This window comes from Melospiza melodia, chromosome 23 (genome assembly GCF_035770615.1).
Source record: "Melospiza melodia melodia isolate bMelMel2 chromosome 23, bMelMel2.pri, whole genome shotgun sequence".
Lineage (NCBI taxonomy): Eukaryota > Metazoa > Chordata > Aves > Passeriformes > Passerellidae > Melospiza > Melospiza melodia.
Genome location: NC_086216.1, coordinates 11,577,989 through 11,603,087, shown reverse-complemented (window position 1 = coordinate 11,603,087; position 25,099 = coordinate 11,577,989). Strand labels below are relative to the sequence as shown.

General features: G+C 43.1%; 1 protein-coding gene across 2 annotated transcripts in view; it reads right to left on the bottom strand.

Moving 5' to 3' along the window:
- Positions 1 to 3,318: 3,318 nt before the first annotated feature.
- The window catches only part of LRRTM4 (leucine rich repeat transmembrane neuronal 4), a 117,261-nt gene continuing 95,480 nt past the window's right edge, over positions 3,319 to 25,099 (bottom strand). The window contains exon 3 of one of the 2 annotated variants that reach the window (XM_063175250.1): positions 3,319 to 4,057. In XM_063175250.1, the coding sequence (XP_063031320.1) occupies positions 3,836 to 4,057 (222 nt within the window). In that variant the 3' untranslated portion in view covers positions 3,319 to 3,835. The remainder of the gene's footprint in view (positions 4,058 to 25,099) is intronic. The other variant, XM_063175251.1, reaches the window with a different exon arrangement.

Below are 25,099 nucleotides of genomic sequence, written 5' to 3'. Positions count from 1 at the left end.
TTCCTTTCTACAGCTTTAAAAAAGTGACAAGTGACATTTAAAGGAGCCAAAACCACCTAAAAATTAATAACTTTCAATACACACTACATTAGAGCCTTAAATCTTCATGCAGCTTGAAAATATCTATAAAAGCACTAGATTTGCCATGGCCATCGTGCCAAATTCCTTCAGGGACTTTTTTCCAGTGGGGATGAAATTGTGTTTATCAATCTTGGGAACACTTGCAATTCATTACTGAAAAGGGCAGCTCGTTCCAAAAAGATTTTTTAAAATCTCACAGCAAAATATTGCCAGCCTTGGAAATAACTGGGAGCAGGAGAAGTGCTGGGATGGGCTGTGGGATGCAGATCCCACCCCAGCATTCCCAGGATGGGGGAATTTCACCTCCTCATGGACATCCGAAAGGTGAATATGAGCCAGGGAGAAAAGCAGCATCTGGTTTTCCCCAAAATCTTGGAGAATCTGTTATTTAGACCCATCAGTTTTTGGTTTTTTTGTTGGGTTTTTTTGCAGAGCACGAAGTTCACAGCTTTGGTTGGAAGCTCAGCAGCTCCAAGATGCCACCAAGGCCACCATTCACTAACGAGGTCCTTTCATTAATGCTCCTTTTCTGGGAGAGGAATCCCTGGGAACACCATCAACGTTTAAATTTTTAATTTTTGGGTCTTACCTGGAAAGCTGTTGAGTTTCTCCACTCTCCCTTGCAGAGCAGGAACTTCACTCACCAGAAATGTGTGAAGAGGAGCAGAAAGGCCTGGACTAAAGATAGTCACAGTCTGAGGCTGAAGGTGCAACAGAATCACCTGTGAATGCAGGAACTGAGACTTCAAAAAGAGCACAACAAATATAAAACTCATAACAAAAGGCTGGGGATCAACACATTAATCATGGTTTCCGGTATTATGAATGGAGAGCAAAATTTACATAAATTTAATGTAAATTTTATATAAATTTTATATAAATGTTATAAATTTTATAGAAATTTATTTGGCTTTAATTGCAGGCAGGAGAATAAAAATTCTGATTTTTGTAAAATCTGGAGCCCCACATCACCTTGCAAAGAGACCTTTTGGCCTGATCACTTGAGCTGAGCCCAATATCTTCTGCTTTGGTCCAAAGCAATCCAAATTTTTTGCTCTTCCAGACCTTTAGCACTTGAGGAAGGTTTAACTTCATGCCATCATTCTTGGAGCATTTTCTCCTTTATTTTTAAGGATGCAAACAGAAATTTTGGGCTTCTTATCCAGACTGGCATCAGGGTATAAACAGAGGAAACCCAGCAACATTTCAGGCAGAAAAACAGGAATTTACCCAGAGATTGTGCCCACAGGAGTTTATTTTGTTCCCACAATTCCCACTAATTGCCAAGAAAATCTGTAATCTAATGTCAGTTCCAAACACCCTCCAAATCAATGCTAAAATTAGGTTATTTTGAAATAAGGAAATAAAGAAGGGGGAGTTTGTTTAATTTTACCTTCTCTTTCAGTAGCTTTTCCCAGAGCACAGGAGGAAGTTGCATTCAAGACGATTATAAATGAAATTTAAAAAAATAAACAATATATTCTCCAATATCCACATGCCCAGCAGGTGGAGGGGCTAAGGAAAAAAAACAAACCAAGACAAGAAATATTTCTGGGTGACATTTCCTTTTTCAGTCCTGGCAGACGCAGAGTGATCCTCTCAAAAATGACACCAGGATTATTAAATTGCCATTAACGATCCTTAAAATAAAAATACTTCCATCCTCATCCTTCAGGAGCACGGGAATGTTGTTCCACTCTGGATTTTTTTTGGAATATTTTTTCTGGATATTTTTTTGTTCTTCGACTCTGGATATTTTTTGGAATATTTGTTCTGGATAGTTTTGTTGCTCCACTCTGGATATTTTTTGGAATGCATCCTCCTGCTGACCTGGAGCTGACAGGAATATCTGGGAGCTCTTCCATTTTCAACTTCTTGGGTCAGTGTTTTAAACTCGTTGCTTTTTCCCTCCATCCATGGCTCTGCCAAGGCTGACAGATCTCAGGAGATCTGATCTGGAAACTCCTCACCTGGATTTTCACTCCATTTTCTTTTCATTTCCTGCCCAACACTTAATTCTAAATGCATTACCTTCCGTGCTTCGGGTTCATTCTCTGTGTCCACGTTTCCCTGCCTAGCCCAGCACATCCATCCCCATCCTTCCCTGCCTTCCAGGGAAAAATAAATCAGTTTTCCAGGTGAGAAACGCAGGAGACAATAGAACAGTGTGTCTGTGAGACAGCACTCAGCACTTGCAGGAATTCATTAAGCCTTGTGGCCAAGATTTTGCATAACACACCCAAATAAATACCAAATTCATTCTGCCTAAACTTTGTCAATGTGTCATTCCCCCTCCAGATAAAAACTCATCCCTTGTGTTCTAATCAGAGCTGCTTTAGCTCCAGCTCAATTTTGCAGATGAAAAACCTCCCTTCTGATTAAAACCCAACTTTTAGTTTAAAAAAAACATTGTTTTCCCTTTTTCCCCCTCCCCTAGCCCCCAAACCACCTCTTTTTTTAGCCAAACCAAATAAACTGAGCTTCTTCAGACTCAGGTTGTTTAAATTTAGAACAATTCCCTGATTTCCTTCCAAGAGGGGAGGAACAGGACCCAGCATTGTCCCCGTGTCACACACCCAGAGAAATCATTCAAACAGTGCCGTGGCTGTGGTGTCCCAACCACAAAATAATATGTTTATTTTTTTTTCCACCACTTCTTTTTTTTTTTTTCTGTTTGTTTGTTGTTGTCATTTTATTGATAAAAACTACACAAAAACTAACTGATCATAATAATTAATAAAAAAACAAAACCAAAACCCAAACCAAAAAAACAACGTTACACATTCTGCCGTGTTTTAGAAATTGTGTCAGCCAGTGAGTTGCACTAAATGCTCTTTAAAAGATTCTCCTTCTGATCCATTTCAAGCACTTCGCTTCCATTTTGGTTCCCAAACGTCCACGAATTTTGTTTAACAAGCACCACTGGCCTGGAAATCTGAGTTGTGATTCCATTGCAGTATTTCCCCCCTTTTTTTTTTTGTTTTAGAGCCCAAAAAGGAATTAGAGTGTCAACAATGAAGCACAATGAAGATAAAAAAAATCAAAAGCCCCCTCCATAGTGTACAGCCTGTGTCTTAAATGTACATGCACCCAAGTTTCTTTGTTTCTGCTGCATCAATTGCCAAGGTCCTTTTGGTTCAACATAAGCTTTAATGCCCATGTCTGAAGGTTGAAATATTAATGCTCAACCACTTAAAAAACAACCCCCCCAAAAAAAATAACCCAACCCCCAAAAGGAAAAAAAGAAAATATAGAGCTATATTTTGTTGGTTTAAAAAGAACAAAAATAGTCAACGGATCTTTGTAATAAACACTTAATAAGGGAACATGGCTGACCCTCCCCAGAGCCTCGCCCTCCCCACCCCATTTATTTTTTACCTGTGGTTCTCCTTCCCTGGAACCGTGCAATGTAGAAAAATCAAATATACAAACAAAACTCTTAATCCATCCCTTTATGTAGCTAGAGTGAAATCTATTTGTTGTCGCCGCCGTCGCTGTCGTTCTTTTTAATAAGAACTCGACAATCTCTCTCTCTCTCTCTCTCTTTAATATTTACACCGAGGAATTTGTTTGAAAGTTTAAAGCGAAGGGAAAAAATCCTGAAGTTTCTCCGCGCCGCGAGTTCCGCGCCGCCACCTCCTTGCCCTCGGGAGCGTTTCCCCGCTGGAACGGCGGCGTTGGAACAACCTTGCCTGGTCTCCCGCAGGACCAAAGGTCCCTCCCAGAGCTGTCCCCAAGAGGCGGTTGGCCAACGTTAGTTGGGTATTCTCTCGATGTAGATGGCGGGGGCGGCGGAGCGCGCGATGGTGGCGATGAAGCTGTGCTCGCGGCCCAGGTCCAGCGTGGAGGGCTCCGCCGGCTCCCTGGACACCGTCTCGTAGCCCTTGTTGACGTGGAGGGGCTTGTGGGCCTGGCAGTAGCCGATCACGGGCTGGTCGTAGCTGTAGTAGGGTAAGGTCTTCATGTGGTGAGGGACCTGCATGAGGAACGGGAGCAAAGAGCAGCAGATGAGCATCGTGGTGGTGCAGCATCACCAGAAATCCCAACGCGGCCCCAGCCACCAGAAATCCCAACGCGGCCCCAGCCACCAGAAATCCCAACGCGGCCTCAGTCACCAGAAATCACAACGCGGCCTCAGTCACCAGAAATCCCAACGCGGCCTCAGTCACCAGAAATCCCAACGCGGCCTCAGTCACCAGAAATCCCAACGCAGCCCCAGTCACCAGAAATCCCAACGCGGCCTCAGTCACCAGAAATCCCAACGCGGCCTCAAACCCCCTGGGATCAGCCCACAGGAGAAAGCCCTGAGGGCTCCCAGCTCCCTGCAGCACCTTCAGGTCCCTCTGGGGCAGCGCTGCCAGGCTGGGAGAGCTGTGGGAGGAGGAAATGCTCCAGGGGGATCTGAGAGCCTCTCTTAGAGTGATAAAAGGGAAGGAGAAGGATTTTTTATATGGACAGTGGTTTTGCACTGCCTGAGGGATATTGGGATGGAATTACTTCCTGGGATGGAATTCCCAGAGCAGCTGTGGCTGCCCCTGGATCCCTGGAAGTGCCCAAGGCCAGTCTGGAGCACCCTGGTCTATGGAAGGTGTGGGACCCATGGTGGGCCTGGATGGGCTTTGAGGTCTCCTCCAACCCCAAACCATTCCCGGATTCCCTGGGCTGGTTTGGATGGGATTTTGAGAAGAAATATTGGGAGAGGGGCTGGGATGGAATTCCCAGAGGAGCTTGAGATCTCTGGCAGTGCCCAAGGCCAGGTTGGAGCCACCTGGGACAGTGGAAAGTGTGGGACCCGTGGTGGCGCTGGAATGGGATGATTTTAAGGTCCCTCCCACCCCAAACAATTCCAGGATTCCATGAGTGTCCCCCCTCCTGGATGCATCCTGCCTGGCAGTGCTGGAGCCAGAGCAGAGGGAGCTGCTCTCCCTCCCTCCCTCTCTCCCTTTCCCCAGTTTGTGGGCAGATGCTCAAACTGCTCCGTTCTGGCTCTTCTGGATGACCCAGCTCTGAAAAAACAAACCAAGGGGTTTGTAAACCCAGCAGCTTCCAAAAGCGCCTGGAAAGGTGCTGAGTGTTTCCAGAGCAGCCTGGGAATGTGAAAGGCAGAGGCAGCTGGCAGCAGGGGTGGTGCCAGCACAGCTGGAACATCTGTTTCTTGCTTCCAGGACAAAGCTGCTCACCCAAGGTCACGGTTCCCCGCGTTCTTTATCTCCCAACCTCCCCAAGATAAACCCTGTCAAAGCAGCTCCACTGCTGCTCACCAGAGCTGAGCACCTCCACACCCTGTACAAATGGATTTCCAAACCCTGAATGCCAACTCTTCCTTATGTAAATCCTCAGAAACTGCCAGCTCCCCACCTGCTTTTTTTGATTTTTTTCTTCTTTTTTTTTTTTCCCCTTCCATAAATATTCCACGCTTGCAAATGTTAATCCTACGACTAAATATGATTTATGGCACAACATCAGATACAAATCTTTGCAGATAATTTTATCATCTGCAAGAGATGAGCTGATCAAGTCGAAAGAAATATGCTCTGAGGGAGAAAAACACATGTGGCAGGAGAGAGAGAGAGGCGAGAGTTGATTCTAACGCTGCCAGCAAACCTGAGCTCATTATAGCTGCAGATATCCTACACATAATCCAATCTTGGAACAAATGCCTTTTGATTTTCCAGGCTGAACTTTAAGTGAAGACCAGCAGAGCTAATTTCTCCGAAATTTTCATTGCTCCGTGCACTTCATCCCCCAAAAACCAGCATGGAAAAAGCAAAGGCGTTAAAGCTAATTGGGAAACTTTGCAGGGTCAGAGTTCCTCTTGATGTGGATCCCCTGCAGAAGGCTGGAGAGATCCCAAAAACCCTTCCAAGAGCTGGAATTCAGTTGCAGATTTGATCTGACGCGGCAGCTGAGTGGCAGGGACGCAGAGGACAAGCTGCCGGGTGGAATTTGATGGGACAACTGAGCTCACTTGTGGAGCCACAGGAACACAGATCTCCCCTGGATAGAGCAATATCCGTGCCAGTCCCTGTCTCAGCTTTAAGGCAGCTTTTTATGATCCCATAAAAGCCAAGGACTGTTTGTGTTCCGGAGAGCTGAGGGATGGAGGTCCTGGCTGCAATAACGCACAGCTCATTGAGCACCTGAGGCCGGGCTGCAGGCTCCAAACTGAGGCAGGGTGTTGCAGATATAAATTACAATGTTGGCTTTTTGCAAATATTAACATGGATTTTCTGTGCGTGGTGTTCAAGGGACTTTGTTACAGAGATATAGTTTTTATTTCAGATATATATGTATCTGAAATAGATATATATTTAAGGTATATTATAGTTATATTTATTATCTGAAATATATATCTATTTCAGATATATATTATAATATGCAGATATATATTATAATATTGGCTTTTTGCAAATATGGAAATGGATCTTATGTGTGTGGTGTTAAATAACTTTGTTATGGAGATATAGTTTTTATGTCAGATATATATATATGAAATATATATATATTTCAGTTATACTATATTTATATTTATTATCTGAAATATATATATTTAAGATATATTGTATTTATTATCTGAAATATATATATATTTCAGATATATATTATAATATTGGCTCATCGGAAATATTAAAATAGATTTTATGTGCGTGGTGTTAAAGTGACTTTGTTATAGAGATATAGTTTTTATTTCAGATATATATATCTGAAAAACATATATATTTATATATTATATATATTTATATATATATAATATATATATTATATATTTATATTTATCATCATTATCTGAAATATATATATTCAATATACATTATATTTATATGTATTATCTGAAATATAGATATATATTTCAGATATATATTTCTGAAATATATATATATTTAAGATATATTACATTTACATTTACATTTACAGTTAAATGTGTATATTTATATTTATAACCTGAAATATCTATATATTTCAGATATATATATTATAATATTGGCTTTTTGCAAATATGGAAATGGATTTTATGTGCGTGGTGTTAAAGTGACTCTGTTATAGAGATATAGTTTTTATTTCTGTTGTTAATTAAGCTTAGACATCGTGGTGGAATGGCTGTTTGTGTTAAAATTCCTGCTGGGATGGGATAACACCCAATGGACACAGGATGAGCACACCTGCACAGATCTGCCATCAGCACCCACCCTCTGAAGGCAGCGTGCACAAAGGCCCAAAAACTGGAGGTGATAATAAAAAATGCACTAAAACCTGTCCTTGCCTGGAGAACAGCTCTGCATTTGCTGGGACACACAAGGGCTCAGTTTTTATTTACTCTGAGGTGACTCCAGGTGACACCTGAGCCCCAAAAAGCCTTTCCAGGACACAGCCTTGCTGCAGTTGTGGGGACAATTGTGCCAGCACTCATCCAGGAAAATGATGGAAAACACTGGGGATGCTGTTCACAGCACAGAAAGCTGTTACTATTCTGTTTTTACAGATCCAGAGATCAACAAAACACATTCAATATCATCTAAGTTGCAGAGAATTAATTTTAGAAGTGTTTTTGTTCTAGGTTCTGAGGTAATTTATTTTTTTTTCCCCACTCCTGCTATGGAACTAATACCTGAGATGCTCAGATATAACCTTGCACAAGTCATTTTATGAGCTGTAAAATGAGAAGCTTCAGCCCTGCCCCTGCTTGTCCTTGGAGTCTGGAGCTCTTTGAGGTGAGGACTGTTTGTGCAGAGACTGAAACAACCCAGCTGTGACCTGAGCTGGGCCTGTTCAGCTGCTTTGGCCTCCAAGAAGACAAAAAATTAAAAAAAAAAAAATCAGAACAAATTCCAGTCAGGTAAAATTTTAAAAAATCCAGACAAATAAATACAGCCCTGGGATCGTGGGGCTGGAGTCTCCATCCCTGGGGGGATTTAAAATGGAATCATGGAATGGTTTGGGTTGAAAAGGACCTTAAAGTCCATCCAGTGCCATGGGCAGGGACATTTTCCACTGTCCCAGGTGGCTCCAACCTGGCCTTGGGTACTGCCAGAGATGGGGCAGTCACAATGCTCTGATTTGTTGTGATCCTGCACAGCATTTTCTGAAAAATTTCTCTTTAATTTTTCTCTTTTCATTTCCCTTTTCATTTCTAAAACCAGCACTGCTCAATTCTTACCTGAAGCCCTGAAAATTTTTGCAGCAGGAAAACAGAAATCAGCAGGAGAACGAGCCCCAGAATCAGACTCACAATGAACATTTTGGGTTTGGACCTTATGGTAGAACTCTCATCCTCCCTGGGAGGGTGGAGAGGGGCTGGGATGGAATTCCCAGGGGATCTGGGGCTGCCCTGGATCCCTGGAAATGTCCAAGTCCAGGTTGAAGAACCTTGGGACACTGGGACATGTCCTTGTCATGGCAGGGGTTGCACTCGATGGGCTTTGAGGTCTTTTCCCGCCCAAACCATTCCATGGAGATTTCATTATTCTATCCAAAATTATTTCATTATTCTATCGAAAATTGCAACCAGCTAATTAAGCAAAGCTTGGAGCTGTTCCCCTGTGAGAGGTGGAAGTTTTCAGCAAGTTTAGGCCTGGATTAGTTTCCCAGTACTGAGTTCTCAAGCCCACACCCCACAGATCTCCGCTCTAAACGTAATAAATGTTGCACCCAAGCAGCCACACACTTCAAACAGGGCTCCTGCGAGGAGCACAATTTACACAAATCCCCAGCTACAGGAGGAAGACAAAAGGTTTAGCGGTGGGAGTTTAAGGAATGCAAATCCTCCTTGTCAAAGCCCAAGTGACACTGGAGAGGTTCCCAGCTCAGCAGCTTTGCTGCAGCACAAGTGCTCCCCTCAAAAACAGCTGGAGCAGCTGGAGATGCCCAAAATTCAGGGAGATTCTGGCCTGAATGAAAAGGTGTTAACCAAAATTCAGGTTGATTCTGGCCTGCATTGAAAAGATGTTACCTGAAATTGAGGGAGAATGTGGCCTATATAAAAAAGGTGTTACCCAAAATTCAGGGAGATTCTGGCCTACAAGAAAAGGTGTTAACCAAAATTCAGGGAGAATCTGGCCTGCATGAAAAGGTGTTACCTGGAATTTAGGGAGAATCTGGCCTGCATCAAAATGGTGCTACCCAAAATTCAGGTTGATTTGGACCTGCATTGAAAAGCTGTTACCTGAAATTTAGGGAGATTCTGACTTGAATGAAAAGCTGCTACCCAAAATTCAGGTTGATTCTGTTCTGCATTGAAAAGGTGTTACCCAAAATTCCAAATGGTGTTACCCAAAATCCAGGTTGATTTGGGCCTACATCAAAAAGGTGCTACCCAAAACTCAGGTTCATTCAGGCCGCCATTGAAAAGCTGTTACCTGAAATTTAAGGAGATTCTGGCCTGAATGAAAAGGTGTTAACCAAAATTTAGGGAGAATCTGTTCTGCACTGAAAGGTGTTACCTGAAATTCAGGTTGATTTGGGCCTAAATGAAAAGGTGTTACCCAAAATTCAAAATGGTGTTACCCAAAATTCAGGTTGATTCTGGCTGGCATCAAAATGGTGTCACCCAAAATTCAGGTTCATTCAAGCCTGCATGAAAAGGTGTTACCCAAAATTCAGGTTGATTTGGGCCTGCATGACAAAGGTGTTACCCAAAATTCAAAATGGTGTTACCCAAAATTCAGGTTGATTCTGTTCTGTATTGAAAAGGTGTTACCCAAAATTCCAAATGGTGTTACCCAAAATTCAGGTTGATTCTGGCCTGCATTCAAAGGTGTTTTCCAGCATGCCCTGCCCACCTGTCCTCTGACAGCCTCCACTGATGTTCAGCTCAACCCTCAGGCATCCAAACATGCAAATGCAGGGACCCACACTGCAATCTGCATTCTTTGTCTTGTATGTTTCTTTGACACAACACTGAATTCCATCAGCTTTACTTAGGTTGAAAATGTCTGGGAGTGTGATTACCACACATAAAAGTTCTATTAAAAATAGTCAGAGTTTAGAATTCAGCCTGGACTTCTGTTTGTTGTAGGTGCAGCCATCAAAACCTAGATTTTTAGCCAAACATCAGTAAAAATCCTTATTCTGGAACTTGGGAAGCACAGAAGTATTACAGGGATGTAACCTCTCCATATTCCCACTGGATTCAGGGAGCTTTCAAGGATTTGGACTGGGGTCTGAGTGATGCTGAGTGACCTCATTTCCAGAGTGCTTTTCTCTCTCTCTCTCACCTCTCCTGTGTTGTTAAACACTCACACATTCTTAATTCCTTGCTCTGCCTCCCAACAGGACACCTCAGACAAGCTGGAATCCAGCCCAACACGATCTCCAGGATGTGACACCTCCCTACCAAGCAATTCCAGGAGGGAAATACCAACTTCTGTGCCCAGCTGCAGCTCCTGCTCGGGTATTTCCCTCTGTGCTCACAGCAGCAGCCTCATTGCAGGGCATCAGGCAGGCACGACCTCTTTCCTTCACTTCAATCAGATGAAATCACCCATTCTTAGCTTGAAACGATTCCCTGGAGTTTGTTAAATCAAACTTTGGCTGCCCAGGTTTTGGGAACACGTTGTATTTTGTTGGAAATATGATGAGTTTGTTCTTTGTGCTCATTTTGGAGGATGGATTTCTCAGCATCCATCATCCAGCAGAGCAGGAAAACTCCTTGTGGAGGCTCAGGAATGGCCGTGGCTGTCTGGGTGACTCAGTGCCAGAATTCCCAACACTGCCAGAATTCCCAATAGGAGACAGGGATGGAATCTGTGGAGGGGATCAGGCAGGCACGACCTCCCTGACTCACTTCAACCAGATGAAATCACCCATTCTCAGGTTGAAACAATTCCCTGGAGTTTTTTAAATCAAACTTTGGCCACCCAGATTTTGGGAACAGGTCTGAATTGTGCTGGAAATACGATGAGTTTGTTCTTTGTGCTCATTTTCCCTCAGCATCCATCATCCTGCAGAGCAGGAAAAGTCCTTGTGGAGGCTCAGGAATGGCCGTGGCTGTCTGGGTGACTCAGCGCCAGAATTCCCAACAGGAGACAGGGAAATGGAATCCATGGAAGGACTGGCAAGCCCAGCAGTCTCTGGGGAGAAGTTTGGATGGAGTGGAGTTTGTTTTATCCCTGAAAGGAGACGGTGCAAAGGCTGACGCTGTCACTGGAGCCACAGACAAATGACTGCTCCAGAAGGAGCCTAAACCCGGATCCTGGCAGGGAAAATGATGCATTTCTGAGTCCCAGGCTGTCTCAGCTGCCTCAGTCTGGACACCTGGACTTTATCCAGGCACTGTTCAGACACTGCAGCTCAACTCCTTCCATTCTGGTGTCTCTGTTTTCCAAGAGGAGGAACACCCTGGTTTGAAATCTCAACACCTGCTCTGTCCCTGCTGATGGAGACTGTCAGGGCACAACTAGCCCTGCCCTGCAGGGGACATATTTCCCTTTTTAAACAATAAAAACACAGCATGAACATTGCCTGGTAGTTGAACATCATCTGGTTTGACATTTGCTGGTAATCTCTAATCCAGGTAAACTGATTCTTGTGGAAATGCTTGCCCAGTTAATGATTAGATGAATTAATTACACACAACTTTAGGAGCTATGGAAATTCAGAGTTGCTAAACATGGCAGCGATGTTTTCTCATTAGCGCTAATATTTAGCATCATGACTTCATTGGTGAATTAGGGGGACACATTTCCCTTTATAAACAATAAAAACTCAGCATGAATATTCCTGGTAGCTGAACATCATCTGGTTTGACATTTGCTGGTAAACTGATTCTTGTGGAAATGCTTGTCCCGTTAATGATTCCATGAATTAATTACACCCAACTTTAGGACCTGTGGAAACTCAGGGTTACAAAATGTGGCAGCGATTTTCTCTTTAATGCTAATATTTAGTCTCAGAGCACCATGACTTCATTGGTGAATTAGAGGGATACATTTCCCCCTTTAAACAGCATGAATATTCCCTGGTAGCTCAACATCATCTGGTTTGACATTTGCTGGTAATCTGTAATCCAGGTAAACTGATTCTTGTGGAAATGCTTGCCCAGTTAATGATTCGATGAATTAATTACCCACAACTTCAGGAGCTGTGGAAACTCGGAGTTACAAAACGTGGAAGCGATGTTTTCTCATTAGCGCTAATATTTAGTCTCAGAGCACCATGACTTCATTGGTGAATTAGCATCGGAGCTGTTGATAAATCAAATTCAGAGTTCATTTCCAAGCCGATCATAATTTAGAGTAAAAATAAGCAAGATGTTCTGTGGTAGCGCGGTGATTAGCGGAGCACGCGGCTTCACCTCAGAGACAGATTGATTGGGCACATTAGGCAGACAGAGCTGGGATAAACAATTCCAGCGCATTTCATGCCGCTGAAAAATCACAGGCAACGGCCCTGGAACATCCCTTTGGAGGCAGAGCAGAAAAATATCCCTATTCAGGAAAATGCCCCATCAAACATTCCCATCAAACACGTTCCGAAGGACAAGCGCGGGCGCTGAGCTCAGCGCTGAAATATGAGCAGGTCTGCGTGCTCTGCTTCCACTTGGAACAGACACAAAAGTGCCTGGCTGCTGTTTGGAGCAGGCCTTTTGTTCTGCAGTTCATGTTTCCTCAGGTAATTCTCATTGATTAAAACAAAAGAATCCAAAATCTCGTTTATTAAAACATTTAGCGCGTGCTTGGCTCTGAGGAGGGTTGGTGAGCTCTGCTGTCACTGAGCTGGGCCCTGGGGCACCTGAGCAGCTCAGGAAAGAAGCAAAAGGAAATCTACCAGCTGCAGTTTTGCAGTTTTAGGTGAAGGTCTTCAAGGTCCTTAATTAGCCCAGGATTTCTGAGAGTTGCAGATCCCACTGGGCTTGGTGCCTCTGTTAGGCCAGAATCTCCCTGAATTTCGGGTAACCCCAAAAGCTGGGCTTGGAGGTGCAATTCCCACAGTCAGTCTCCTGCAATTTCAGTAAATTTCCAATTTACTTCCCACTGTAGACAGAATCCATCCTAGATTCTCTCTTCTTTCCTCCCAAATCACATCCATGGTCTTATCAGCTGTCCTCAGGGTTGAGGGAGGAGTTGGCAGCCTCAGGCTGGAGGAAAGGTCCCACAGGGCATTGAGCCACTGCCCCAAAATCAGGAGTTCCAGAAAAAAACCCACCAACTATCTGTTGGTTTTCTGCAGGAAATCCAGGACAACCTGCTGAACATCCACCAAGGGCTGGCATTCCATGGGGATGTGGCAGATTTGGATCCTAAATTCTACAAAATTATCATTCTACAAAATTATAATTAATCTTGTTAATTCTTGTATTTCTATGGGAATGGGACCCCAAAATTGGCATGGACTGACAGAAGAGAGGTCTTGGTATGAAAAATGTAGAGAAACATTTTCTCTGTATGGGACAAAGATGCTGCAGCCCCCAGTTCCTTCTCCAGATCCTGTTAGAAGTCTATTTGTAGCTCATAAAAAGCCAACTGATAATTAGTAACTACAGGAATTAAACAAACATCATTGTGTTAGATGTGATTAGAGGCACATTAACCTAAGAAATTGCACATCTTGGTAATAAGCAATTTAGGAATCTATGGGATTATATAATACTGCATAGAATTGGTCAATTTAATACAAACAGAATTAAAATACAGCTATTAATTTCTAATTTGAGATGAAAGCATTCACCGACTTCTAAACCATCCTCAGGCCAGCCTGGGTGCAGCAAAGAGAGAACTTTTATGATTTATTGGGTCGCCCTTGCCGAGTGCATCCCAGGTTTTAAAGCCCTGTAACATCACACTGACAGTTCCACTGACACTGTGAACTGAATTTGAAGATTTCCTCGCCTTCCCTACAGATAAATTCCTAATCCTTCTCTCCAATCACACAAATGCCTTCCCCTTTAAAGCAGAACCTCTCCACGGACTCTTTAGCTGAGTGTGTTTTTCTAGAGATCAGGAGAAAAATCATCCACACCCCACTGCTCCCTCCATGGGCAGATTTGATCTTTCAATCAGGAAATGAAAAGGTTTCCCTAAAGGAAACTCCCAGAAAGAAGAAAAAGCCTTCTAAGCCTTGTTATTGTTCCTTGGGCAAAATATTTCTTTTAAATGGCTTGATCTGTTTTTTTATGACGTGTCTGGCTCCTGAAGAAAAGCCCCACTGATGAAAAACTCGGCATGAGATGCACAGGAACCTTTGATTTTCTGCCTTGGAGGGCTGATCAAATAAACAAATCATCTAGATATTCTAATTAGAAAGCCATTAATAATTGCTTTGAGTGCTCCTGGGATTGTTTCCTCTGGAAGTCGATAGGGATGGAAGCCTGGGGATGAAACAAAGAACGAGTCCCTCAAACACAGCACAGTCCTTTGGAGTAGTTCCTTATCCACAGGTAGAAAAACCCCATTGGGAGTCTCTCCATATCTTTGGGTGCACAGACTTTCCAAAATTTTAGTCAGCACATCTTTTCTTTATTCACTTAAAGCTCAATTTTTTCCCCAGGAATTTGTGCTCCTCACTCATGGCAGAGCTGCAGACTGAATTGGGTTTGAGCTCAACCTCTCAGGCCAGGCCTAAGGCGCCTCCAGCCCAAAGGATCACAAAGAAAAAGCAGAAAAAGGGTCAAAAATCCCATAATGACTCCTCCAGAGCCTTCTTCTGACCTCCAGCGCTCCCAGCTTGCTGAATTCCTGCTGTTTCAGCCCCAAAATTCCATGGACCTGGACCTTCCAAGGTATTCCAGGGCCCGTGTGGAAGGCCCAGCTCCATGGAACTTTGGGCCTGCAGCACAGACTTTCCAAAATTTTAGTCAACTCAGCTTTAATTTAGACACTTAAAGCTCTTTTTTTCCCCAGGGATTTGTGCTCCCCACTCGTACCAGACTGAAGGGTGTTTGAACTCAACCTCTCAGGCCAGGCCAAATATGCCACAAAGAAAGAGCAAAAAAATGGGCAAAGATCCCATAATGACTCCCCCAGACCCTCAGCACTCCCAGCTTGCTGAATTCCTGCTGTTTCAGGCCCAAAATTCCATGGAGCTGGACCTTCCATGATATTCCAGAACATCATGTAGGGAATGGGGCACATTCTTCAAAAAAAAAAAAAAAAAAAAAAATAGAATTATGGCAATAAAGGAAAAGGTACAGTTGCTCTTCCATGTGGTGATCCAAAAGATGGCAACTGCTCCCTCCATTAGTCCCAACAAATAAATCCAGGATTTAATAGGAACATCTGATCCTGCTGCTGCCACGGTGACAGATGAAGGAGCTGCAGAATGAGGGGAATAAGTCTCTGTCTCATATTCAAACTCTGCTTTTCATTAGATCTGCCCAGAATTGATGGGCTGCAAAAGAGCTCTCCAGGAATTGATGGCTTCTCCAAAGGTTTTTAAATACTGTTTCAAGTTGTGCATTGATCCTGTGCATCAAGAGAACAAAAACTGTGTTTCCTAAAGCAGGAGGAGCACGGCTCAAATTGTAAAATATTTTGTCCTAAAGATATGAGAGGATATAAACAAAACACTGGGGATCAAAAAACACCAGTGTGAGAAGAAAGGGATTAAAAAAAGGGAAATTTTCCTGCATTGTTACCTATTTATCCTAGACCCAAAATATTTTGGCTGCAATCAGGTGAATCTAGACCCATTTTGATCAAAAAATTGCTTAGAACCACATTTGTAATTGGAATATTTTTAACTGGCACCAATTCCATTTAATAGGACAATATTAAAAATATAAATGATATCCAGCTCCTGCAACCCCAGTAAACTCTAAGAGGACAAAGTCCATAATTTGAAATTCAATGCTCAATGCTGGCCTAAGAGAGCAGATAATTTGGGGTTTTTCAGTCATCTCAAGGGGTCGTTCTTTACAGAAAATGGGTGTCCAAGGAAGGGATGAGAGGAGGAGAAATGAGAGAGATGGAGGAAAAAGGAGAGAGATGGAGAAAGGAGAGAGATAGAGGAGAAATGAGAGAGATGGAGGAAAAAGGAGAGAGATGGAGAAAGGAGAGAGATAGAGGAGAAATGAGAGAGATGGAGGGAAAGTGAGAGAGATGGAGGATAAATATATATATAAAGTATATATTAAAATATATAGGTATATATAAAAATATATATACATATAAATTTATATATGTAATATATTTTAAAATACACATATAATAATATATATGTACGTATACATATATAAATATATATATAACATAAACATTTATAAAATACATATTTTATATAATATATATGTATAATATATAAAAAGAAATATATATAAAATATATAAAATATATATGTATGTATACATATATTAGGAAAATATACAAATATACATATATATACATACACATATATATTCATATATATACATATACATATACATTTAATATATATTCATAGATAATTTTAAATATATATATATATATATATGTATATGCCTGATTAATTTTCTTCTTTTCCCCACTGCCCAGCCTGCATAGCAAGCAAATATCCCAGACAGAATGGACCAATAAGAGATTTCTAAACCATTGGCTTTAGAGATCTCCAAGCTTGCATTACTATACATGAATACAATCCTGTCCAGGACAGATCATCCCCGGGTGTCAGGCTGCCCCTGGAGCAGCTGCCAGGAGCCAAATCTGCCCTTTGCACACAGAGATGTGAGAATTTCTCTGGAAAAGCAGAGTTCAGTCCCATCCAGAGGGAAGGAAGCGATTTCCCCGCCCAGCTGAGCGCTCTTGGATGCAGCCAGGAGAGGGCTGCAGAGCACCTGAGTCACTGCAGGACGCGAAACAACACAAACACTGCTGCAGTTCTCGAGGTGCAAAAGGGAACTTTATCTCCTGACTCCCACATTTATAGATTGGCAAAAGTGGCAGTGGATTGGAGGGTGAATGTGGTGTTCTCAGGGGTCCCAGGATGAGGGAAGAGATGAGAATCTTGAGTCCATGTTTCAAAAGCTGATTTATTATTTTATGATATATATTATTTTAAAAGAAAATTATATATTAAAACTATACTAAAGAATAGAAGAAAGGATTTAATCAGAAAGGAATGGAATGATAATAAAATCTCGTGACTGACCAGAGAGTCTGACCCAGCTGACTGTGATGGGCCATTAATTAGAAACAACCACATGAGACCAATCACAGATGCACCTGTTGCATCCCACAGCAGCAGATAACCATTGTTTACATTTCATTTCTGAAGCCTCTCAGCTTCTCAGGAGAAAAAATCCCAACAAAAAGATTTTTCATGAAATGTGTCTGTGACAGGGTGACAGCGCCACCCCTCCAATGACACTGGACAAACCAACAGTCCATCAAATTTCTCTTTCTCTGTAAAAGAATGCAAACCAATAAGTTATTTACAGAAAGTGAGTTGGCAAAAGCAAAGGGAACTTTGAAAATTAGACCTGGATTGCAAGAAGATTCAATCAAACGGGTTCACTGGAAAAAGAAAATCCCAATAAACTCAGGGATCCTTGATGAGGCTGCTCCAGGTCTTGTCCAGCCTGGACTTGGGCACTTCCAGAGATCCAGGGGCAGCCACAGCAAATCTGGGAATTCCATCCCAGCCCATCCTCACCCTCACAGTGAGGAATTCCTTTCCCTTTCCTGTCTCTACACCCACCTGGAACAATCACCCAACGATTGCTTCACCAGTAAAATCCAGTTGCTATCCCCTCCAAAACACTGGGAGGAGAAATCTGAAGATAAATAAACCTCTCATCATCCAAAATCTGCTGTTTGCTGTGCCCAGAGGCCTCGACAAGAGCTGGAGCTGCTCCTGGTACTCGACGCTTGCGAGCCCTTGCCCTGCAGAGCTTGTGCTCCAGACAGGAGTGACAGATGAAGGGTGGGAGAAAGGAAAATAGCAAACAAGAAAAAAAGATCTCGCACAGATTGAGGGACAGATTTTTCCACGAGCTCAACACATGAATACAGAGCTTTTATCCCCAAATGACTCCCCCTGTCATGTGGCCGTGGCATCTCTGTGTGTGTGTGTATGCTGGGGAGTGGAGGCAGCCCAGGAGGAGCAGATCTGTGGAGAACAGGAGTTGGTGGTGGGTACGCGGTGTCGCAGACATCTTTTATGAAAAATCCTTTTCCTTGGGGTTTTACCTCGTGAGAAGCTGGGAGGCCTCAGGAACAAAATGCAAACAATGGTTATCTGCTGCTGTGGGATGCAACAGGTGCATCTGTGATTGGTCTCATGTGGTTGTTGCTAATTAATGGCCAATCACAGTCAGCTGGCTCAGAATCTCTGTCCAAGCCACAAATCTTTGTTATCATTCCTTTCTATTCTTAGCCAGCCTTCTGATGAAATCCTTTTTTCTATTCTTTTAGTATAGTTTTAATGTAATATATCACAAGAAGGAATCCATAAAAAAAAATTCCAAACATCCTTGGAAGGTGCTTATCAAAACCTCAGGGGTGTGTAGTGCAAGAGTGTTAAAAAGGGATCTTGGCTATGAATTGATTCCATGGCTGGATGAATGTCGCAGACACCTTTTCATGAAAAATCCTTTCCTTAAGATTTGTCCTCCTGAGAAGCTGGAGGCCTCAGGAACAAAATGTAAACAATGGTTATCTGCTGCTGTGGGATGCAACAGGTGCATCTGTGATTGGTCTCATGTGGCTGTTTCTAATTAACGGCCCATCACAGTCAGCTGGCTGGAACTTTCTGCGAGCCACAAACCTTTGTGTTCACTCCTTTCTATTCTCAGCTAAGCCTTCTGATGAGAACCTTTTCTTTTATTCTTTTAGTATAGTTTTAATGTAATATATATCATAAAATAATCAATCAAGCCTTCTGAAACACGGAGTCAGATCCTCGTCTCTTCCCTCAACCTGAGACCCCTGTGAACACGGTCACACACACGGTGTCCCCACATCCCCACTGCCAGGACTGACACCAAACAGGCTCCCAGCACCCCTCAGCAGCACCACAACGGGGCCTTGATGCTCCCCCAGCATGAAAGAGATAAAATCAAAATAAATCTTTCCTGTATTTAATATTTCTGTGTTTCCCTGAGTTTCCTGCTGGAGTTTTGGCTGAGACTGATGCTAATGGAATCCCTTGGATGGTGACCCCAGTGCAGTCACTCAAGGACCACAGGGACAAAAGACCAGAAGGAGCTTTAGAACCCTCAGGATCTCAAATTCTTGCCCCAGTGTTGCAAATCAAGGGCCATCAAATCCATTTGAAAAACTCCTCCAGTTCAGAAAAGTGAAATAATTAACTTGTTTCTGCAGCCCAACACAATTTTATTTTATAAAAATTTATAATTTTTTTATTATAATATAGAATAAATTAATGTATAAAGATATTAAATATAAAATAAATAAATAAATAAATAAATTTATATTATAAGTAATATATTTAATATAATTAATATAAAATTATTATTATTAACATAAAAACATACATATATAATTAATATATAATTAAATACATATATAAATAAATATGAAACAAATATATTAAACATAAAATAAAGCACCCCTGAGTGTCCTTTTCTCCAGGCTGAACACCCCCAGGATGATGCAATTAAGCGCAGATTTGGTAATTTCGTGCCTAAGAACCCTTTTAGCTGTGCTGTCCATGCCAGAATCCAGCAGCAGGAGGTTTTGGGAGGGTTTGGAGCACAGCTGCAGGAGCTGAGCTCTCATCTTCAAAGGCAGATCTGACCTCACCAAGCTCAGCTCGTTCCCACCAACTGTTTGCCTCCCACCAAAGCTTCTTCCTGTTAATTTGTGTTCTTTTGATGTTGTCAGATCCCAAACCTCCCAGCTGTCCCCCAGCTCCTTCACCTGGGTCTCCCTGCGTCCCTCTCAGAGCCCCTTCGCACGTCTGCACCCCAGATTAACGCTCTCCATCTTTTCCAAATAAATCCACATCTTGGGAATGGGGCTTCTGCTCTTTTTCCTGAATTCTTCCAGCCAGCGCTTGATCCAAATTCAAGGAAATAAAAAATGAGCAAAGGAACTGCAGCCCAAGCACCCTCAACAAGCTCAAAAGAGATTTTAGGTTTGAGAACTAATGGAGATTGGCAGGTAAATGTGAGTGGAACAGGATTTATGTGAAGCCTTTCCAAAGGCTGGGATCCTTGGAAACCTTTCCAAGCAGCAGCCCCAGCAGAGCTCAGGGAGCAGCAAATGTGGGTCTGGCAGGGGCTGGGAATGAGAGCAACGTTTTTGAGCAGCTCTTTTCCTGCTGGTGCCATGGGAACCAGGGGTGGATCCACCAGCCCTTCTCCCAGGGAAGGATCCATCAATCCTCCTCCTTCTCTCACGCATGGATCTGAGCTCATGGAATCCCCAGGGGTGGATCCATCAATCCTCCTCCTTCTCTCACACATGGATCTGAGCTCATGGAATCCCCAGGGGTGGATCCATCAATCCTCCTCCTTCTCTCACACATGGATCTGAGCTCATGGAACCCCCAGGGGTGGATCCATCAATCCTCCTCCTTCTCTCATGCATGGATCTGAGCTCATGGAATCCCCAGGGGTGGATCCATCAATCCTCCTCCTTCTCTCACGCATGGATCTGAGCTCATGGAATCCCCAGGGGTGGATCCATCAATCCTCCTCCTTCTCTCACGCATGGATCTGAGCTCATGGAATCCCCAGGGGTGGATCCATCAATCCTTCTCCCAGGGAAGGATCTCAACTAATGGAATCCAGAGACGGATCCATCAATCCTTCTCCTTCTCCCAGCGATGGATCTCAGCTCATGGAGTGGATTTTCCAGGAGTGGATCCATCAGTCCTTCTCCCAGGGATGGATCCATCAATCCTTCTCCCAAGGGTGGATTTCAGTTCTTGGGATCCAGGGATGGATCTCAGCTCATGGAATCCAGGAGTGGATCCATCAACCCTTCTCCCAACTGTGGATTTCAAGTCATGGGATCCAGGGATGGATCTATCAGTCCTTCTTCTCCGAGGGATGGATCTCAGCTCATGGAATCCCCAGGGGTGGATCCATCAATCCTTTTCCCAGGGATGGATCTCAGCTCTTGGGATCCAAGGATGGGTCTCAGCTCATGAAATCCAGGGTGTATCCATCAATCCTTCTCCCAGGGTGGATCCATCAATCCTTCTCCCAAGGATGGATCTCAGCTCATGAGATCCAGAGATGAATCCATCAATCCTTCTCCCAGGGATGGATCCATGAATCCTTCTCCTGGAGATGGATCTCAGCTCATGGAATCCAGCTCATGGGATCCATCAATCCTTCTCCCAGGGATGGATTTCAGGTCATGGGATCCAGGGTGGATCCACCAATCCTTATCCCAGAGTGGATCCACCAATCCTTATCCCAGGGTGGACCCATCAGTCCTTCTCCCAGGGTGGACCCATCAGTCCTTCTCCCAAGGGTGGATCTCAGCTCATGGAATCCAGGGATGGATCCATCAATCCTTCTCCCAGGATTGGATCCATCAATCCTCCTCCTTCTCCCAGGGACGGGATCTCAGCTCATGGAATCCAAGATTTCCCTGAGATTTCTGCTGCCTCCTCCACAGCCTGAACCCCTCCAGGGAAAATCCATTCCTCTATCCCCAACCCAGCAATGGGGAGCAGGAAGGAATTGCCTTGGTTGGACTTTCCTGCAGCTCACTTGGAGGGAGATTTAAGCGGGATTCCTGAGCCAGGCAAGGAAAGCTTCCCAAGAAAAACTTTGGCTGGAAACCGCTCTGTGTCAATGAGGCAAAACACGACTAATTTGGTGCTCCTGAAGTTTTATTGCGCAATTCTAAAGGAATTTCTCCTCTTCTGTAGCTAAAGCTGGTGAGTAAACAGTTCCTCATAGCTGCCTTTAGTTCATTTACTGCATAGATGGGAAATGTGTTTTTCAGGAAATAAACCCAAACCAGTCACCTATTTCAACCTATGGAAAAGTTACTGCCACCATTAGGAGCTCACAGGCTCTTCCGGGGAAATATGGCCAGGACAGAAAAATGTGCAGTGCATTTTTGGAATATCAGAATTATTCTTTTTTTTTTTTCAGAACTCTCCTGAAATTAAAAGGAGCAGGGTAAAACTTGAAGAATATCAAAATGATTCTTTTTTTTTTTTTTTTTTTTTCAGAAATCTCCTGAAATTAAAAGGAGCAGGGTGAAATTTGAGGGGGTAATACTTAAAAATTCAAGGCCATTTTGAATCTGTGCTCCAAATCATTAAAGGGTTCAGTGATTCCTGCTTAAATCAAGGAGCTGTTGCGAGGCTCAGGCAGCACAGAAATGACCAGAACATGTTCCAGATGGCAGGGCCACATCACACAGCCCAAAAGCCAAGATGAGCAGCCTCAGCATCCTTTAATCATCGGGATGTTGTTTTCTAGGGAATGACAACCCAGATGGAGCTCAGGGTGGTCTCATCCAGGGGGTTTCCTACACCTCAAATCCCTGATTTTTCAATCCAAGCACCCTCTGGGGAAGCTGCTCCTTGTAAAAACCTTTTGGGATTTGTGGAATCTGAGCGTGGAACAACTTGTCTGCTCCCCCCAAAGGCTCCCTGCAGCCCAACGTTCATTCCAGGGGCACATCCTCCCACCCAACAATGGCTTTTCGCTGAACAATCTCCCAACAACAACCACTTTGAGCATAATTAAGTAATTAATTATATTTTCTAATCTATTAAGCCTTGATTGCTTATCAAAGCATTCAGCTGCATCATTTTCCTCTTGTCATTTCCAATTAACTTTTTTTCTTTTTATTTTTTTTTGTGTTAAGCAAAGGGAAAAGTCTCTCAAACTTCCCAGGGCATCAGGAGCTTCACTGGAGCAGAAAGAGGAATTGCTGATTTTTTTTCCCCTCCACTTTTGGCTTACTAAGGAGGGATTGCTTTCCAATAAAAAGGTTCTGTTCACACCCAGGCTGATTCCACCTGGCTGCCCCCAGCCCTTCTTCACCCTGGTGCCACCCCAAGCATTCCAGAATTTGGATTCTTTCCCACCTTGTGTGATCCCAGGAATCATTCACAAGTCACAAAAACACTGCAAGTTTTCCCCTCAGACTGGCCATTTCCTGAGCCCCCAGGCCATCTCCCAACTCAACACCCAGACAAAGCTCTCAGTGACACCCATTTTCTGCTCTAAATGGCTCATTACACGTCCTTAATTAACCTATTTATTTTTAAGCTTATGTGTTAAAGTATAATTATTTTATGTATTCATTAATATATTAATACATAATATATTATGGATATCCTAAAGAGTGCTGCAAGATTTAAATCTCTTCAATTAAGACTTGGGCAATGATGAACTTTTTCCACTTCACTGTGGGCTTCAAGTGGCTGGGAAGGAGAACAATGGGCCTGGAATGGGCAGGACAGGGCAAACTCATGGATGGACAAATTCCATGAGTTTTCCCAGGGGTAAAATCACCTGAGAGAAAGGAAAGAAAGGGGCAGACCCGGGGATTTTCCCTTTTAATTTCTTTCACCAGCCCAGGTGAAATTCCAGCCATGAATTCCAGCCCAACACGGAATTCCACACCCTGTGATGGATGGGATGGAAGCCAAAAGTTTTCCCAGGTCAACATGGAAAAACCAGAGCTGTGCTGGGAGACAGCAGGGCCCTGTGCTCCCCTGGCCCGGAAAAAGCAAAAATCCAAATGGTTTTGCCCAAATTTCTGTCTTTCCCCCCAGACAGGTTTCCCTCATTCTTTCCACATGGGAACAACTTTCCCCTCAAGTGCCAGTTCCAATTTTGCCTGTTAATGACCCCAAGATCTAAAAAAAAATTGAATTATTTTAAACCCCATCTTCCAACAACAATCAAACAGGAAAACTTTCTCAAGAAAAAAAAAATCATCAAAATCCGCGGGATTCAACTCGGAGGGGAAATTCATCTCTCTGTCAATACAGCACAAACAGGTTTGTTCATCCTTCTCCTGGGGCATCGAAAGCCATTCATTCCAGAGCAGATCCATGGATGTGCTGCCATTTCCAGCTGCTGAAACAACGCTCCAGACAGGCACTAAACTCACTCTGGGCAGTAAATAAATTTCCTGCCTTATTGACTGAGGTGAATACAAAGAGATGAAGCACTAAATCCTGCCCACGGCACGCCAGCTCTAATCTCAACTTGTCATGCCAGCAAAAATTATATCCAGCTCAGGCCAAGGCAGTTCTGCCTCCAAAACATCCTTAATAAACATGTTGGGGGAGATTTGGTTATTTTTGAAATCTGGGGGAAGTTTCAGCTCTCTGAGAGGATTTTGAGGTGAGGTGGGGTTGGTTTCAAGTGACAGAAAGAGAGGAAATGGCCCCAAAACTGTGACAGGGAGGCTCAGGTTGGATTTTGGAAATGGATTTTCCAGTGGAAAAGGTGTCAGGCCTTGGAAAAACTTGCCCCATGAAATTGGTGGGGTCAGTGTCTCTGGATGTGGCACTTGGGGAGAATTTTTAGGGCTGGTGCTGGAGCTGCTGGGGTAACTGGAAGATCTTGAAGGTCTCTTCCAATCTTGGTAATTCTGTGAACCTGCAGACCTTAAACACCAATCTGTATCCAGAATTTTTTAATTTTTAAAATTTAAATTAATTTGTTTAATTTTAAAAATTTAAATTAACTTAATTTTTAAAATTTTTTAATCCAGCATTTTTCCATCCTGGAGAATCCCACTGAGCAGCTTACAAGGAACATTTCAGCCTCAGAGGAGAACCTGTGTAACTCTCAGTGTCCCACCTAAAAATTCAGTTTGAAATGTGGTTTGGGAGCATTAAAACCCCAAATAAACAAATAGTGAGCACTTCCATCCCTGCTGTGTCCCTCAATAATTTCATCCCACAGAGACAGCTCAGGCAGCAGATGAACCAAAAATTTCCCATATTTCCACCCCTTTTTAGAGCTTTACCCAGAAACCAAGTAAACTTTTTTTTCCCTTTTGTTGCTCTGCTGAAAACAGGGAGAGAACTTTGAGAATTCAGGCACTTGAGCCACAAAGAATTTGAAGTCTAAAAACCTGACAAATAAAAGAAGAAAGTGACAAATAAACAGGAAAATTTGGGTATTTTAGGTGGCTGTAAAATACAACAGCTC